At 34.4% G+C, this 19358-nt stretch overlaps 2 protein-coding genes and 1 long non-coding RNA gene across 4 annotated transcripts; all 3 read right to left on the bottom strand.

Annotated features, from left to right (window-relative positions):
• Window positions 1–1160: 1160 nt before the first annotated feature.
• LOC123668266 lies at window positions 1161–3432 on the bottom strand. Of its 2 annotated transcripts, XR_006745549.1 has the most exons (4): window positions 2748–3432; window positions 2499–2600; window positions 1349–1478; window positions 1161–1232 (listed from the first exon to the last, which is right to left on the bottom strand). It is a non-coding gene; the product is annotated as an uncharacterized LOC123668266 (long non-coding RNA). The 2 variants fall into 2 exon arrangements; XR_006745548.1 differs by having other exon boundaries at window positions 1221–1478.
• A 370-nt stretch (window positions 3433–3802) lies between these two features.
• LOC123668167 (60S ribosomal protein L30) lies at window positions 3803–5817 on the bottom strand. Its single transcript, XM_045601958.1, has 4 exons — window positions 5755–5817; window positions 5591–5638; window positions 4989–5134; window positions 3803–3999 (listed from the first exon to the last, which is right to left on the bottom strand). Exons 2-4 carry the CDS (start codon window positions 5609–5611, stop codon window positions 3825–3827), a joined length of 342 nt encoding a protein of 113 aa, XP_045457914.1. The 5' UTR covers window positions 5612–5638; window positions 5755–5817; the 3' UTR covers window positions 3803–3824.
• A 2109-nt stretch (window positions 5818–7926) lies between these two features.
• Window positions 7927–13314, bottom strand: LOC123668168. The gene is made up of 3 exons (XM_045601959.1): window positions 12992–13314; window positions 10559–10579; window positions 7927–8516 (listed from the first exon to the last, which is right to left on the bottom strand). Exons 1-3 carry the CDS (start codon window positions 13297–13299, stop codon window positions 8099–8101), a joined length of 747 nt encoding a protein of 248 aa, XP_045457915.1. The 5' UTR covers window positions 13300–13314; the 3' UTR covers window positions 7927–8098.
• Window positions 13315–19358: the final 6044 nt, after the last annotated feature.

The following is a 19358-nucleotide window of genomic DNA, read 5'->3' as shown; positions in this document are numbered from 1 at the left end:
GACGACCGTATATATTTTTTTATGTATGTTCGGGGATAACTTCGTCGTTTATCGACCGATTTTGATAATTCTTTTTTATGTTGGAAAGGAGATATCTTAGGTGTGGTACCATGATAAGTAAACTAGGATCTGATGATGGGATCCCAGAGAAATCGAGGAAAACTCGAAAATCCGCATAACTTTTTAATGTACCGATTTTGACAATTTTTGATTTAATCGAAAGCCGATGTTTATCATGTGGTCACATTTAAATTTCATCGAGATCTGATTACAACTTTTGGAGTAATCTTTGATAATGCGTATTTACTTGACTAATTTTTTGTCTACCTGCGTTTTATTACTTGTCGATATAACTGAAGTCGGTTTATTTTCGTTTGCCTGCAAACACAATTATTATATTGAGTACACATGATTAAACATACACTCATTGATTTAAAATTGTGATTTTTATTTTTAAATATGAATCGGTTACATTTTTGCTTTTATTTGAGTATATTTCTTAAATAATGTGTTCGGATCAATCAGTTTTTGAAGTATGCAGTCAATATAGAATTTTGTCAACTTTTGTTTTATTTCCTTCTGCCAAAAATTATCGTCTTTATTAATAATTTCGATTCTAAGCGATTCATTTTCACTGCCCCATACCGCATATATACATTTTTTGCTTTGTGTTACACATGTAACTGAGATTGACAATTGACCTTGAATTTGGTAATACCAATTTTTGTTAATGTGGTATTGACCATTCTTATTTATTTTCCAGACGGTTATTTTTTTCTTCCTAATAGCTTCGTCTATGCCGATTCTATGCGCTGTAATGGGACATTTCACCTCAATGAGATGACGATGTTTGCCAATAACCTTGTGATTGTGGTCGTATGTATTTTCAGTGAAACTAGGCAAATTTATAGCTGACAACACTTCTTCAAGTTGTGACCGGCCACATCCTATTGCGATGGTACCAGCTACTGCACATGCATTCAAATTTAAATAATTGTCTTCACAGATATCATTTTCGATTGTAAGAGTTACGTTATACATTTTACACTGAAAAGTAAATAATGATATCAGACTATTTTGATTTTCTCCTGTTAGTATTATATCATTCGATGAATACGCTAGATGGCCATGTATACAAAAGTTGAGTAATTTTTGAATTGAGATATGGCCACAATCTTCCTTCCAACGTGTTTATCGGATATAATTTCTTCCGGTTCCGTAGTAACAGTATACTGAAATTAAAAAAATAACTGAATCGAGAACAAAAAGTTGAACACATATTTTATTTGTTTACCAGAAAGAAAATGTGAAAGGTAAAATAATACAGTGATAACTAAAATGGAAATACCTCTTTTTCTTCACTTTCTAATCCCTGACAATAGGTTGAATTAAACCCATTAGTTGACTCTGCAAACTTATTCTTATGTGCCATAGGCGTAGTTAAATCTAGACCTTGTGGCACTTTTTTGAAGGTAGTCCTAGAAAAAAATATACATTTACTAAGATAATAACATATTTTACATTTTGTACACATTGAATTAAGATAACACAAAGACACATATCTACACACACATCCACGCAAACAAATACTAGTACACTTATTGCTGCATTTTTTTTGGTACTATATAGGTATGTTTGACACACTAAAACATACGTTCATAAATAATATACATACACAAATACTTTATTCGTCGATTATAAGTAGGTCTGTCATTTCATTAGATAGTATGAATAAAGACAAAAAGAATACACAATATAACATACATACATACATACATAAACATTTTGAATATCATATCAAAAATTGACCGCTCCAGCGGGATTCGAACCCGCGTCTCCGACTGACCGTGTCGGCGCTCTAGCCAATTAAGCTATGGAACGATGTACCCGCCAGAGCGAAATTCTTGATATGATGATTTTTACTTAAACCGAAAATAAAAATCATCATATCAAGAATTTCGCTCTGGCGGGTACATCGTTCCATAGCTTAATTGGCTAGAGCGCCGACACGGTCAGTCGGAGACGCGGGTTCGAATCCCGCTGGAGCGGTCAATTTTTGATATGATATTCAAAATGTTTAGAATCCATAATGTGTGGGTAACATAAAAATAAAATCGTACATACATACATACTTAATTACATACACACATACATATAACACACAAAACTTATACTATTACGTAATCGATGCCTACGATTAAAATGTCACTTCCTGGCTAGGTACTCATTTTTCATTTAAACTAATCCTAAGTAAAAAAAGGAAATTAAAAGAAATAAATAAAAACCGACTGCATAAAAACTGAAAAGAAAGATAAACAAGTCCAGTACTCAATCTAGATTCCTATACTGAGTACTGGACTTGATTTTAAATCACTCATAGCGATTTAAGCAGTCGGGTTCACATACCGATTTACTTTTTTTATAACCGCACCAAGTCCGCAAAGCCCAGTCAGGAAGTGTCTAATAATGCGGTGTGACTCTTAGCATATTTTACTTACTGTGTGACATCGCAAGTTCGAAGTTGACAATTTTCTGAAGTTAAATCTTGGTTTTCTATATTTCCATCGAGTTGTTGTAGTACCTGTCTTTTTCTTTGAGCTCTGTAAATAAAATAATAAGATGATTATTTATATTGTAAATTTTATTGATATTATATTAATTTTATTAATACGTTCTATTGTATTGTAATAAACTTACAATACAATATAAAATTACGATAAAAAATCAGTACGTAATTAAGTACTTACACTGCGATTTTTATTTCCGTGAGCCTTTGTTGCTGATATCATTTCACTTTTGATACTTTCGGCATATTCAATTTACACAAGTAAACAAATAGGTAGTTATTTCGTCCTTTCGCTCGCTTATAAAACTAAATAAACAGTATTTGCACAAGCAAATAAGTAAATGCGTCCTTTCGTTCACTTGTAAAACTAAAGTGTCTACAGTGTCCTATCACACAAATGTCAAAATTGTGGGGTCAATAAAAATAAAATAATAAACAATAAATGCGCGCGCGTCGCATCAAACGACACAAGGTCCTCATACAACGGCCGAGAGGCGAATGCTCCTCGTCGCCCGCGCAGACACCCGCTTGCCCGGTTTACTTACGAAATTCAATATTACAGATTTCTCAAAAATTATCTATTTAATTGAAAAATTGGCAGACAGTATTGAAGAGTAATGCATTATTCACTACTGGTTAAAGTTTCATGTCTATGCGTTGCATAATTAGCGAGTTTATACGGATTTTAGACCGAGAAAAGCGTTCACGAAAAATTCATTTTCTCGTGATAAGGTAAATTTTTCAATATATCAGTAGACACAATTACAGATCAATTATCAAGCTAAAATATTGTCTTTAGAACTTTATTGTTTATTCAACGTTCAAGCATACTATAAGGAATGTAAAAACAGTAAATTCGGCCGGGTAGCCCCCTAATTAGAAATACTGCGTTATCAACCGGATATCTGTGCAACTAAGATGTCAATCCACCATCTATAATGATTTTATAGAACTAACCGATAAATACAGTCATATTATAATAATAAACATTTAATTTGCAATAACAAATATTGAGATCAATATTTGAGATAAAAACTACCCTATGTCCAAAGTTAGAACAAATTACAGATGCTTACAAAATTTGTCAAAAAAAAAAAATGGTTCGACGAAATTTTTATATATATAGATTGAAATATTTTTTCTTTGATAATTACGAAAAGTGCGCAGTCTTTCTAAATTATTGTAATACACACCTTTGCTGATAACAACTAAGGATAAGAAAATAAAAGAGGTGTATAAATTATTATAAATTTATTATCTACGCTGTTGCTTCGGGAAGCGTTGTGATAATGTCAGAGTCTCCAGGGTCAGTAATTGCAAGCGTGCACACTCTGTAGTACTTTCCACAAGCCGTACCTAACTCGATGTTGTTACCACTGTAATGGTGAACTCCCGTTTTGGCCAATAGAGCGTAGTACTCAATTTCGGATTTCCTGTAAAGACAAGCAGTTATCAGAAAACAATAACGAAAACACAATTTATTTTAGACGTTTTGCATTAGTTTATATTATATGTAAGTCTTGCCCTAAATATTATAGCAAAGAAGAAAAAAAATACATTTTTTCTATTGCACATAACATTTATTACTAATTACAGTGTGTTAGTTGAATATATTAATGTAAAACCTGTGTAGTAAATTAGCATTGAAAATTTTTTTAGAGATATTTGTAGTCAAAACTTTCCACAATGTTTATTTTTATTTGATAGATGCAATTTTAACCTTAATAACATTTTTTTACATGTCCTTTCTGTCCATAGTAATCTGCATCTTTTGGCAGAGGTATCTACAAGAATATAAATTTTTAAAATGGCAGCCATTGCGACAGGAGGGACCAAAGGGGGAGTAAACCCCATATAAAAATAAATAATAAATATTTTATTATATATATTGAAGACAAAATGTCCAGTTATGGTTTCTTATACAGCCTCGGACTAGAGATACTGTTTTATCACATTTAAAAACTCATTACATGAGTCGACTGTGAAAGAAGTTATAGAGAAAATCTGTTGTTTCTGTAAAAACTATGTTTTTTATCATCATTTCTGAAAACTAACTGATACTCGAGCTGAAATTACTTTGTTATAACTTTTTTGTGGAAAAACACAAAATATTTATAGACTCAAACCTAAAATGAAGGTACAACCTTGATTAAATATGTAAAAATGTTTACTAACAACTCACCTCTGATGAAGCAAATGGATTTAGACTACTCCATAGGGTTCCCATATATTATAGTGATTCAGTAATAATCCAAACAAATTAAATACAAATAAGTGTTTTAATATATGTAATACAACCACAAATATTTTTAAGTCTCTATATTACGGAATCACTTTCAGGTAAACCATACTTCTTTGTCCAAAGACTCCATATGCTTTCCAATAGGTAAAAGTAGGGAACTCTACTTCTCAGTAGTCTCACCTTAGTGGGGGAGCGTTCTTGGCGATGATGACCAGTTTAGCTTTCCCTTGACGTAACGTCTTTAATGTTTGCTTGTAACCCAGGCAGTACTTTCCCGATTTCATCACCAGAGCCAATCGGGAATTGATTGACTCAATGGTCTTTTTCTGTAAAATAAAAGAACAGTTTGTAGTATATTGATCAGTTAAAAACTTATTTTAGACAGTATTATATACTAGAATAGTATCAATTGATATGCTCTACACGACGTAATTATAACCTAAAATGTTTGTAACGTTCTCAACCCCGTTAATTAAAAAACTAGCGAGCCTATCGTGATACAAATAATTTCGGACCATTAATATTTTGGAGATTATTTATAAAAAGTTTGATAAATAATCATGCCATTAGTCCTGTACTGGTTACTGTACTTTCAGCAATATGATTGGTCTTGCAAATTAATAACCTCCTTTAGGTTATTCCATACGAAATTTTTGTTTGCTGATGCGAATGAAGACATGTTTCTGCCTATATATAACATGTATATACTCAAAATATTCTTAATTTTATGTGTACATGATAGATATTTATTTATTTAATATTTATTCACACGTGGTACAGACCTGCTTCTTGGCGGCTACCATTTTGATGGCGATGGATAACAATTATCACTGAAACACGAATACACAAACTGAATTAAAAATTTAAAACATAAGTCGTAACGTTAAAACTTTTACTGCGAAGATTTTGTCTCACAAAATGTTGAAAGATATTTTAGAGATCGTACCTCTCCTGTAGCTCGAGTAAAAAGGGAGTTTAAATAGAGTTTTGACAGTTTTGTAATTTCGTTTTTTTTTTTTTTTTTTTTTTTTATGGACTGCACGTTAGTGCATTGCCAATGACGAGCAGGAATTAAGAAAAATATTCAAAAATTGTGGATAACGGACAAAAGGAATTTATGAGAGGATTCAGAACAGGATAGGAAGAAACAAAATAATATATTTTATGATGAAAAGAAAAAAATAAAAATAAATAAAAAACATATACAGTATATTAAATGTCTATATTATTAAGAAATATATAATCCAATACAATTTTATATATATCATACTTTCTAGAAGACAATAAACAATTTATAGATGTAGGAAAAGGAATTTTATGTTCAATCAGTGACTCTAGGAAACGGGAGCGGTTGAAAAGTGGACAAGCGAATAAAAGATGGTTAATATCCCCCGTTTCATAACCACAAAAACAGGACGGACTGGAAATAATTTTAAATCTAGCCAGATGGTGTGGAGAACAAGTGTGACCAAGCCTTAGTCTCGATATTATGCTACAGCCTTTTCTATTAAAATCCATATTATAAAACCATGGTTTTACCAAAATTTCAGATTGTAGACTATAATAATACGTTCCTTTTTGCCTACTACTATGATCATAGGACTCTTGCCACGACTTATCCATACAAAGTTTGGGCAAAGTTAATAAATTTGGGTAGGAAATTTTATACGGAAAAAGGTCACCACTTATTGTAGCTTCTCTAGCCAGAGTATCTGCTCTAACATTTCCCTCTATTCCACAATAGCTAGGGATCTTTAGGGACTATTGTAGTGTCGGAATAAAAGTCTTCTCAGAAGGTGTCGATCGAATATATTTGAATAAAAAAATGGTAATATTTGTATAAAATAATAAACAATAAAAAGTAAGTATAACATTAGTTGATTAGTTTTTATGACCAATCGCAGATGTTTATTGTCGAGGCTTTGCGTCTCTTTCTCGCGAGTGGCTCTCTTTTTCCGCGCGTGCCGCTGTCGATTACTCATGCGCTTCGTCGCGAGTCGGAGGCACGGTAGCGCAGAGCGATATCTATAAATAGATCATACGTTCCTGCGTCTCGCCCTTTTCGGCGGCGATCGGTGCGGCGAACGGATCTCTGACGCGTACTTCACTCGGCGGCGGCGTGATTGTACTTCGTGAAGATGTCCATGAAGAATACGTGCAAGTTAGCTTGAAGACTTGTGCATGTGATTGCTGGTGCATCCGCTTGCATGGTGTGCTGTGCTATTTCCCAACAGTTCTTTTCAGAGCTAACAATCTTGTTTCACGAATATTAAAACAGTTCTTTTCAGAGCTATGTACTTTCTGTTTCACGAACACGTCAATGTATCTCGGTAACGGTAATGGTTAAGGTTATGAACGGTTAAGGTATTTTTAAGGTAAATTATCTTGAAGCCTCATTGAATTACTATTACTACTTAAGTAATAATAGTTCGATGTGGTAGGTAGCCACAGATCCAAGCAAGCGTTATTAAAATACCTTTTTCAGTGCACTCAGTTAATAATTGTCTAATGCCAAATATATAAGGATGCTGTTGTTTAATTTTAAAAGGATTCTTGACAAGAGCTTGAATAGAACTTAATGAATCTGTGAAAACTATGGATTTTTTAAGTTTAGCTAACCTGATATATTCTAAAGCTTTAAAAATGCCTAAACATTCCCCAGAGAATACTGTACATTCAGGAGGGAGTTTGATTTTTTGAACAATATTATATTGAAAGTGAAAAACTCCTACTCCGACATTACTATTGGCAAAAAGTTTTGACGCATCTGTGAAAACATAATGATAATCGCTAAATCGTGTTTCAATTATTCTTTTAAATTTTTCATCAGCCCTAGAAGAATTAGTTTTTTCTATGTCAAAGTTTACAACATTAGGAATAGAAATAAGGGCATTGTATGAACAAGAGAAAATTGGTAAATTACAAGAGCTTTGAATTGGAGCGGAAAGAGATTTCAATTTAAAATAACTTGTAACTAAACACGGGTTTGGTTTATTTATCCAATACGAACTATTCGAAACAAAGTAAGCAAGTTGTTGGAGCTTTGCAATAATTGGATGATCAGTGAGTTGAAGGCAGCGAAAAAGGTATTTGTCTGTGTTGGGGCCAGTGCCCTGTGCCGTAATGGTTAGGGAAAACTGGTACCCGATGCTGGTTAATGAAAGTGGACTGTATTTTTTTTGTATCGTATATTGTTGTTTAACATATAAAAATATATAAAACTATGGACGGCTTGGCGTCGCGAATAAAAGAATATTAATGTTGACGGCTCGGCGTCGCGGATGACAATTTTAATACGTCGGCGCTGCGCTCGCATCGTCGCCGGCACTCCCCGCCCCTTCGCGTCGCCCGCGCCCTACGCGATCATCAGGCGCGCACGTACTCATACATACTTCCCGCGTCGAAGAGTCTTCTTCAATATTTACAGTCGGCAGGGGACAAATCATATTGAAGGCCCGTCTGATTACGCCCTTCCTGGTGCGAATGTCTGCCACCCTTGCAACTCCATTTTCACCCGGAAGCACTCGAAGAATTCGCCCCAGCAACCACATGATTGGTTGACTGGACTTGTCCTTTATCACAACCAAGGCACCCTCCTTCAACGTCTCCTGCGATTGCATCCACTTTGTTTTCTGCTGAAGTAAAGTGACATATTCATTAGAAAATCGATTCCAAAAGTGTTGCTTGAGTACTTGGATTCTGTTGAATCTCGCAAGAGATGATATTTTAGTGACAGTGATCACAGACTGCGGTGCGAATAAAAGAGATCGTCCAATAAGGAGATGAGCTGGTGTTAAAGGACAAAGATCAGAAGGATCGTCGGACAAAGGTGTAAGGGGACGTGAATTTAATATTGCCTCCACTTGAATTAATAAGGTATTCATTTCCTCGTAGTCTAGAAACGTCAGACTCAAAACACGTCGTAAATGATGCTTAACAGATTTAACGGCTGATTCCCACAAACCGCCGAAATGAGGAGCATAAGCTGGAATAAATGTAAACCTTATACCTTCCTCAGTCGTGTCTGCCGGTGAAAGCCGCTTGAGAAGTGTAGATAGCTCATGGAATGTACCAACAAATGTAGTCCCATTATCTGAATAAATGTTTCGCGGTTTACCTCTACGGGATATAAATCTATTTAAAGCTGCTATGAAAGCTTCCTTCGTCAAGTCCGAAACAAGTTCTAAGTGCAACGCCTTTGTTGCTAAGCATACAAACACACAAATGTAGGACTTTATATGCCTGCAACCCTTTCCCTTGTGGTTTGCTATCATTACTGGCCCGGCATAATCTACACCTGTATCAAGAAAAGGAAATTCTAAAGTAACACGCTGTTGAGGCAAATTACCCATAATCGGTTGAAGTGTTTTTCCCTTAAGTCTACAACATTTAACGCATGAACGGACGACGCTCTTTGCTAACTTAGTACCTCCTAACACCCAATAATTATGCCTTACTGTGGCTAGTAATAATTGAGGACCTGAATGTAAGTACTTAATATGCAGCATTACGAAAAGAGACCTGCACAAAGGATGCCTACTACAAAGTAATATAGGATGCTTGACATTAAAATCGTAATTAGTGTTAGCGAGTCTGCCACCGACTCTCATAAGTTTATTATCGTCAATAAATGGTGAAAGAGACAAAAGTCTATTTTTATAAGGCAAGTTTTGGTTATTTATAAGTAACTGATATTCCTCTAGAAAGGAATCCTGCTGAGCAATCCTCAAGAGAAAATTAGTGGCATTACCAAGTTCATCAATTGTTATATTACCACTTAATTTTTCGGACTTACCACGGCAATTATTGATAAATCTGAATATGAATGAAACAACACGCTGTAATTTTGAAAATACTGAAAACCTTGTAATTAATTCTGTAAATATATTACTCTCCTGAACAACATGTAAGCATCCAATTGTCTCTGGTAAGTCGGAAAATTGTATTTCTTGTTTAGGTTGGATTGGCCAATCTCTTGGCTCTGATTGAAGAAAAGAAGGCCCCGACCACCATAAGGAAGATTTACTAAGAATGTCCGCCCTTAAACCTCGTGAAGCGATATCTGCTGGATTGTCCTTTGAAGGAATATAACGCCATTCGTAATTGGAAAAACCCTCCTGTATCTCGGAAACACGATGACGCACAAATGGTTTCAGTTGACCTGGAGAAGATCTGAGCCAACACAACACGATTGTGGAATCTGACCACAATATACATTTATTAAATGTAATTGATAAGATTCCAAGATTTTGATACCCAGTCTCACTCCCAGTAGTACACTGCAAAGTTCTAATCGGGGAATACTGACCGTTTTCAATGGAGCCACCTTACTTTTAGAAGCAAGAAGGCGGATACTAACAGTGCCATCAACGTCTAAGCATCTAATGTATATGCATGCGCCGTACGCCCTCTCAGAAGCATCTGTAAATATGTGCAGTTGTATGTTAGTTGGTGTTTGAGAAATAACACACCTTGGTATACTTAAGGTTTTTAATGTTGGCAATGAAGTAACAAAATCAGACCAAATCCTTCCAATATGAGCCGGAACAGGCTCATCCCAGCTACACCCTTCCTTCCACAATTGCTGCATCAATAGTTTAGCCTCTACAATACTAGGCGCAACAAGGCCAAGAGGATCGAATATCTGAGCAATAGTTGATAAAATAAAACGCTTATTGGCAACGTCCTTCGATTGAATAGAGATTGGAAATGACAAAGTATCCGCCGAGCACGTCCAGTACAACCCTAACGTTTTAGACAGATAGTCATTGCTAAGGTCCACGGATCCAGACACGTCAGATTGGCCGGAAATAGCGAGCAACACCTTATTGTTATTTGAATGCCATTTACGCAAATTCAACTGAGCCGACGTTAAAGCACGACTTACCCCCTGACATAGTAAAATCGTTTCGGTTATAGTGTTATGACCCGACAAGAAATCGTCGACATAGAAATCCTTACAGATTGCTCGTTTTATATCTGGATCTGCAGACTCCCGACCCAACTGATGTAAACATCTGGTAGCAAGAAAAGATGCCGACGATGTACCATAAGTGACAGTATTGAGCTGATATCTTTTTATGGGGTGAGAGGGATGGAACCTCCATAGAATTTGTTGAAGTGCGCGCTGGTGTTCACAGACTTCCGTCTGTCGGTACATTTTTTCGATGTCAGCAGTCACAACGTATTTATGCTGTCGAAACCTTAATAAGATTGATAATAAATCGTCTTGTAGTGTTGGCCCTACTCTTAAAATATCATTCAGTGAAACACCTGACGTTGTTACCGCCGAAGCATCGAAAACAACACGCAACTTCGTAGTAGAACTCGATTCTTGCAAAACACCGTGGTGTGGTAAATAGCAAGAAACAGTTCCATTTGTTTGGGATTCTGTCATGTGACCAAGGGCGAGGTACTCTTTCATAAATTCCATATAAAGCTGTTTCATAGTAGTATCTCGGTCCAGTCTACGCTCCAAGGATAAAAATCTACGCTCAGCCAGATGATAGGAGTCCCCTAAGATCGTGGGGGATTCCTTTAGAGGCAACGTAACAACAAAGCGTCCGTCTGCCTTGCGTTTTGTAGTCTTTACAAAATGTTCCTCGCATGCGCGTTCTTCTGGGGAAAAAATATGCTTAGAAGAAACAGAATCAAGCTCCCAGAAACGAGTAAGGTCAAATTCTAAATTGTTGCTTAACATACATATAGGTTGTTGATCGTTATCGTAATGTTTATCTATGATAGAACCAGAAACAAGCCAGCCTAGTTTAGTTTCAAAAAGTGTGGGCTTATTTTTGCCTAAATTTATGCGATTTGTTCCGATCACATTCCAAAATATTTCTGCACCTACCAATATGTCTATTACAGAAGGAATGTGAAATGACGGATCAGCTAATGCAACACCCGATGGTATTTGTATATTACTTAAATTAACATAGGTAGAAGGAATAAGTGTTGTAATGGTAGGTAAGATTATGCAATCAATCTTCACCCTATAGTCACTAAAGTAGGACTCCAATGTAAGAGAACACGACCGTGAACTATTGTGAAGTTGATTGTTGATACCAGACACCTTAGTTTCAGCGGAAATAGTATTAAGTCTTAGCTTACCAGCGAAATTTAGTGTTATGAAATTGTTGGTACTTCCATTATCAAGCAAGATTCTAGCAGCATACGGCTTTCCATTGATATCAAGGACCTTAACTAAAGCTGTTGAAAGCAGAACAGTAGAAGTTTGATGAGAATTAGAATGAACCTCACTAGACGACAGTGCCACGCTTTGAGAAGGTGACTCTTCTGTATGCAATAAGGTATTATGATTTTTGGTACAGTATTTACAATGAGAAGACTTGCACTTGGTTTCAGTATGACCGAAACGTAAACAATTTAAACAAACTCCAAACGCTCTCGCTCTTTGAATTCTCATCTCAACCGGTAGCATCCTAAATGATTCGCATTGAAACAGCGCGTGACCTTTTTTACAGAGGGGACATGATAATGATTTACTCGGTAAAATCGCAAAAGTTTTGGATTTGTTAAGACTGATATCTGATTTATAGCTATCCATCTTTGCTGTATCTAAAGTTTCTAAAAGATCTGCTTTGTCAGAAAGAAATTTAGTGAAATTTTCCAATGTGGGGGGATTTTTATAGTTGTTCCTATGGAATTCCCACTCCCTATTTGTGACATTATCCAATTTAGAAGACATCATAAAAATGATTAATGTATCCCAGTATTGGACTGGTTGGCCTAAGTTAGATAATGCTCTTAAATTTTTATTTATTGTGTCGATCAAATTGCGCAAGCCTACACTAGATTCCTTTTGTATGGATCCTATTTTGAACAAAGAATTCAAATGGTGATTTTCTAGAAGACGTTTGTTATCATATCGTTCGCATAGAGTTTTCCAGGCAACCTCATAATTATCGGCACAAAAATCTAAACCCGAGATAATCAAAGACGCATTACCCTTCAAAGAAGCCCGGAGGTAATGAAATTTATTCACATTATCAAGAGTATTGTCCGAATGAATTAAAGAATTAAACGTGTCCCTAAAGCCAAGCCAGTACTGATATTCACCGTTAAAATGTGGCAAGTCTATCTTAGGTAATTCAACAACCTTACGTCTGTGTGAATGTACTTCAGAGCAAACCGGTGACACAGTGTCCTGCGCAGGGGGCGACTTGCTATGACTCTGGATCAAGGCACGACCGGCAGACACGAGAGAGTAGTACTGGGAATAGAAGGCCTCACGCTCTCTTGCCTCGTCCTCAGGCATATCCGACAACTCATCCAGCTCACTCTGAAAAGCATCGAAATCATCGTATAAGCTCTCAATTCTATCCAAACGCAATTGAAGTTCTATTTGTGTTTGTAATTCATCAGTTTGTTTGCTATTTGCAAGCGATTTCAAATAACTACTAAAGCCAGTAAGCTTTCCCTTAATTATGGCTCGCTTCTTAATCAAATGTTTTATTTGTTTATCACTCATTATTAACTTTGATTAAAATATTTAATATTATTTATCAGTTGTTATAATTTATTAACAATGAGTAATTAATTTGCAATAATTATTTTAAAGATTGTTTTTTAAGCAAAGGCAAGCAAGGTTTTAGTACGTAAGAAACAAATTTAAACTTCAATTCATTAAAATTTTAAAAGCAATTTGTTTGAGTTAAAAATCCTTATGAAAAAGTAAAGCAACCAACTACTAGTATATGCGATTGCTATTTAAAATAGCTAGGCGCCTAATATTGCAACTACAATGGTACAATTTTATTTTTGAAATACCGACCTGTAATAAAAATTATAAATTAGCAATTTTGTTAAAAAATCAATTTTAATGCGAGCTACAACTAATGAAAATGATGATATAAGCTATTATTTAATGAATAGTAATGCTAATGATTTTAAAAAGCTGGCGAATAATTTATTTGCGTAGGTAGATGCTAAATTTATAAAAGTTAAAATATAAAAATATTTACGTAAAATATTATGATTTAATCTATAGAATTTTATTGGATGAATAATCTAGTTACTGATTATGATGATCTAACGAATCTAAGACTACGAAATAATGAGATGAATAAAATTATAAAAAGGGTATGAAATGAATCGAAAATGAAATGATGATTGATGAATGATAGGATGACACTAGGATATGGAACGATCTCACGTGTATCCTGGATGTATGATGATCGCAGCTTCTGTCGTATCCAAGACCTGATGTATTCCTGCTGACTAGTGAATTGCTTCTTGTCCGGGAATGTCAGCTATGAGTGCAGCAATGTTCACTCCGGCGAAACAACTTGAACAGGAACAATGCAAGGCGGTGACTTTCGCTCGACCTTTGACGTAGCCGTTTCGATGTTTTATGCGGCTCGATGAACCATATGTTGGGGCCAGTGCCCTGTGCCGTAATGGTTAGGGAAAACTGGTACCCGATGCTGGTTAATGAAAGTGGACTGTATTTTTTTTGTATCGTATATTGTTGTTTAACATATAAAAATATATAAAACTATGGACGGCTTGGCGTCGCGAATAAAAGAATATTAATGTTGACGGCTCGGCGTCGCGGATGACAATTTTAATACGTCGGCGCTGCGCTCGCATCGTCGCCGGCACTCCCCGCCCCTTCGCGTCGCCCGCGCCCTACGCGATCATCAGGCGCGCACGTACTCATACAGTCTGCCAAATATTGACGACGTAAATGCAAAGGAGGGTCACAGCATTCAGCCTGTAAAGCATTAATAGGGCTAGTTTTCATGGCCCCACAGATGATCCTAAGACATTTACTTTGAATTTTGTCCAATGCTTTAAATCCCGACATAGACCTAGGTTCTAGCAAGAAGGTGCCATATTCTAATATGCTACGTATTAATGCGTTATATATCAATTTTAAGTAAAAAGGATGGGCACCCCACCATACACCTGCAAGACATCTCATAATATTTAAATTTCTCTCACATCTATTTATAATAAAATTAAAGTGAGGAGTTCCTGAAAGCTTTTCGTCTAAAATAATACCTAAAAATTTATGATGGTTTTTTTGCGGTATAATACTATTGTCATAAGTCACATGAAGTAATGGAGCTCTACGCATTCGATGAAAAAGAACGACGGAGCTTTTTGATGGTGATAAATCGAGACCATGATTATCTAACCACCGTTTAAGATAACACAGAGATTCCGTTAATTTCGCAGACGCATCATCAATATTATTTCCTTTTATGTATAAAAGTAAGTCATCCGCATATTGCAAAACATCAACATTCTTGTCAATTGCTAAATCTAAATCATGGGTATACAAATTGAACAACAAGGGGCTTAAAACTGACCCTTGAGGTAAACCTTTGGTGAGGATTCTTAAATATTTTTGGTTATTATTGTAAAAAATAATTGATCTATCAGTAAGGATATTTATTATAAATGAAATAATTTTGCTGGGGATTTTAAGACTGAATAATTTTTGTCTTAGTATTGATACAATGACATTATCATAGGCATTCGACAGATCTAGGAAGGCTGAAAGCACAAATTTATTTACAGAAAAAGCTAATCTTATATCCGAAGTATACCTATATTGTCGTACGTGCTTTTATTTCGCCGAAAACCAAACTGGGACGAAGAAAGAAGAGAGTTACTTTCTACGAACCACTCAAGACGATTTTTAACTAAATGTTCAATTATTTTTAAAAGGACTGATGAAAGAGCTATGGGGCGATATGAGGATGGAAGGAGAGGATCCTTGTTTGTTTTTAATATAGGGATAATAAGTTGACATTTCCATTCTAATGGGACATTGCCAGACTGAAAAATAATGTTTATTATTTTTAGGTATATTGTCAAACTATTGTCATTAAGATGGGAAATAAATGAGTAATATATACCATCAGGTCCAGGGGCAGAGTCTGAGACATAAGATAATACATTTTTCAATTCCGTTTTGCTAAAGGAAGAATTTAATCCTGGAGATTCGGCATGTTCGTCTGTTATGCTATCTTTGTCTAATAGGTTAATATTTATGTTAACTGTTGGAGGAGCAAGTTTATCAAGAAAATCATTTGCTATACTACTGGGGAGTGATACAGAATGGGTTGTATTATATGCTGATTTGAATCTTCTTATCTTTTTCCATACATCTGATGGAGGAGTATGACGAGATAAGGAGGAGCAGAAATTTCTCCAACCATCACATTTTTTTCTTTTGAAAAGTAATCTAGTACTGTTTACAATATTTTTTAATGACAGATAGTTTTCCAAACACATATTGTTATTATATTTTTTTTCAGCCTGTTTTCTTTTTTTTATAATTTCGTTGCAAGTTGCAATGACACAGATAGATAACTAAGATTTTAGTAGTGTTACCATTAAAATTTAAATTTACATTTGTTTGTCCGTACTTATTGTTTTAATGTATAAAAAATGCTATTTGCTTTTAAATAATATTTAACAGACCATCAATTTTAATATAAAAATATTTTTTCATATTTTTTTTAGTTTGACAATATTACGTCAAAAATATACAGTAACGGCACTTGGGAATACTAGCTGACATCGCAAACGTTGTTTTGCCATATATGTTATTAACCCCCTTAATTCCCCTGCCCTTATAACTTAGGGGTATAAAAAATAGATGTTCGCCGATTCTCGGACCTACCCGCTATGCACAAAAAAATTTATAAAAATTGGACAGCCCGTTTCGGAGGAGTATGGTAACTAGCATTGTGACACGAGAATTTTATAATATATCATCATCATCATCATCAATTTAAGCCTATTGCAGTCCACTGATGGATATAGGCCTCCACAAGTTCGCACCAGAAATGGCGCGAACTCATGTGGGTTGCCAATAGTCACCATGCTGGGCAGGCGGGTTGGTGAACGCAGAGCTGGCTTTGTCGAACCGAAAACGCTGCTGCCTGACTTCAGCCTGTGTATTTCAAAGCCAGCAGTTGGATGGTTAATCCCGCCATCAGTCGGCTTTTTTCCAAGGTGGTAGTGGAACTCCCACCTTTGAACTTAAAAAGCCGACTGATGTACGATGACGACGGAAATAAATAAATAAATAAAAATTATCCATTACATTTTATTTTATTTATTTAAGTGGACGATAAACTATTAATAAAATAACTTATAACTGATAAAACTTGTAATCATCGATTAATTATTGCAAACTTTTTTTTCAATGATAAACCTCTATTGAAATTAAATTTAGGGACTTAAGGAAGATAATTATAATAATGTAGTATTGTAGTACATATTCGTTATCACTCTGTAAAATAAGATTTTTTTTAATGTTAATAAAAATTATAACTTCTGTGTGGACATTTTAGGTACATGGTTATTCTTTTTCTTCTCATTTAACTCAAAGCTCCTCTTTAATTCTCCCATTAGCTGTGTCATAACTTGTTGTAATGGAGAAGATTCATGATGCAGTTAATATTTTTGTCGCTACTGAAACTTACCTGAAACGATTACTTTTTTACCACAATATTACCACAACTTACCTGAAACGATTACTTTTTTAGCCACTTAACTTTAATGTTATATTTACCTTCAAAATACCACTTTACCGTCATAACCTCAAACCAAATGACCTTTACCGAAAAAGAAGCAGTACCTAGTTCTGAAAAGAGCTGTTGGGTTCATGAAACAGATAGTACTTATGTTTGTAATGGCAAAAAAATAAAGCATCGTTAATTCGAATAATATTTAATATATAATTTTATTTATAAATTAGTTTAATATAAAAATTATATATAACGGTTTTTAATTACATACTACAAAATATATATTATTAATTATATCAATATGTATATATTATAACACAATCACACTTTTTCACTAAATTTAAAATTGTAATGATTAAATGAATATGTTAATTTTTTTAAATTAAACTGGCAAGTTTGATTAAAAATATAAAAAAATAAAGGTTCCGAGAATTTGAAACAAATGCTACCAGCAAAAAAATAAAATATTTCGTGCGGGTAACATTGAATAATTACCAAAAACTAAGTTAATTTTAACCTATGCTATACCTTGCACACATAAACATTAGTTATATTTATAAATATGTATTTTACAAATAGAAAAGTAATTAATTTTGTATGTATTTCTTTACAATTCTAAGGGTCTGTTTCACATATTGCTGATAAAAAGCTATCTAGCGTATAGCAGTATCAAACAGATAAAACTTTACGATATGAATTTCTTATTTACACTATTTTTTATTTGTAGATAGAAGAAAAATTGTAGTTTATTACTTGAACTGAAACAAAGCGCTTATTTTGCATCTTGTTGTAAAATCCTATCAGTAACTTATACGAAAGATAAGCTTTGTCAGTAGGTGGTGGAACAGACCATTATTCGTAGTAACTGAATTTAGATGAGCATAGATTAAATTTTGTTTCTATACACAAACAAACGGACGGATACGATAAAAACAAAGTTCTTATTATTAATTTATATTTGTAATTTATTTATGAAAAAATACCAAAGCATGAAACATTTATGCTCTTTAAGCACGAAGGTGACAGAATATTTTGCGGTAGAATTATTTAAAAAAGTGCGTGCGTACAAACTAAACATGTCAGAAGTGAAACTTCTTAAGCAAACTAATTTTTAAGTCTCGTTTATATCTATACAAATGTAAAGCTGTAAATTTTCGTTCCAGCACCATCGACAAAAACGTTGCCGTTTCATCCGAAAAAAAATTACCCTCACGCGCCTAAAAAAGTTTCACTTCAAAAAGTGCCAAAATTCATTTTGCCACAACCATAATAAAATTACATTTTTTTTTAAATATTATAGTAAATATTCATTCAGAATAGAATGTTATATTTTTTAACAAATACAAAATTATAATAGATTTAAGGCCTGTTTCATCAGTTGTGGATAACTCTATTTGATGGATGTCAGTATCCAACAGTAAAAAGTTTTTGGTTCATTATTCTTGTTTACCATCGAATTTTATTATATTTATGAGATATTTCTATTCGCATATATTAATTTTAAAGTTATATTTTATATCGCCCTAAGGGCTTGTTTCGACGAAGCTAGAAATAGATTTGACAACGGGAGGTAGAATAGATCAGTACGACCTGTTTCTCCTTAGTGTGGAGGGTAGAGGGGAGGAGAATTATCTTTATATATTAGAAAGTGTCCGTCGAAATGCAATAAACAATGGTGGTGCCACATTAGCATCATGGCAAATCTTAAAGGAAGCGCCAAATATTATTAGAGTTACGCTTCAGCCTGTAATATCCCACTACTGGGCATAGGCCTCTATCCCCATGTAGGAGAAAGATTAGAGCTTAATTCACCACACTGCTCCAATGCGGAAATATTATTATAGTTGGTTGTTAATACATCGATTAGCGTACTATTCACAATTTACGGGATAAAATCACTCTAGATGCACGTTTCCTTATAATAATTCTTTAAAGTTATATTTACTACATTATTTTGTACAACAGAAATTGTTGAATTTTTTTAGTTGACAATGATATTAAATTCAATTCATCTACAATTGCTACATTCATACCATAT

This window comes from Melitaea cinxia, chromosome 30 (genome assembly GCF_905220565.1).
Source record: "Melitaea cinxia chromosome 30, ilMelCinx1.1, whole genome shotgun sequence".
In the NCBI taxonomy this organism is placed as follows: Eukaryota; Metazoa; Arthropoda; class Insecta; order Lepidoptera; family Nymphalidae; genus Melitaea; species Melitaea cinxia.
Note: the sequence above shows the minus strand (reverse complement) of the source record. Positions and strands in the feature narration are given on the sequence as shown.

Coding starts and splice junctions, on each gene's coding strand:
- LOC123668167 (XM_045601958.1), bottom strand. CDS start 5,611: ATGGTAGCCGCCAAGAAGCAG. Junction 5,135..5,590: donor TGGTAGCCGCCAAGAAGCAG/GTCTGTACCACG, acceptor TTTATTTTACAG/AAAAAGACCATTGAGTCAAT. Junction 4,000..4,988: donor AAGAACGCTCCCCCACTAAG/GTGAGACTACTG, acceptor TTGTCTTTACAG/GAAATCCGAAATTGAGTACT.
- LOC123668168 (XM_045601959.1), bottom strand. CDS start 13,299: ATGAGTGATAAACAAATAAAACATTTGATTAAGAAGCGAGCCATAATT. Junction 10,580..12,991: donor TTGATCCAGAGTCATAGCAA/GTCGCCCCCTGC, acceptor CGTGGACCTTAG/CAATGACTATCTGTCTAAAA. Junction 8,517..10,558: donor AATGACTATCTGTCTAAAAC/GTTAGGGTTGTA, acceptor ATCTCTTGCGAG/ATTCAACAGAATCCAAGTAC.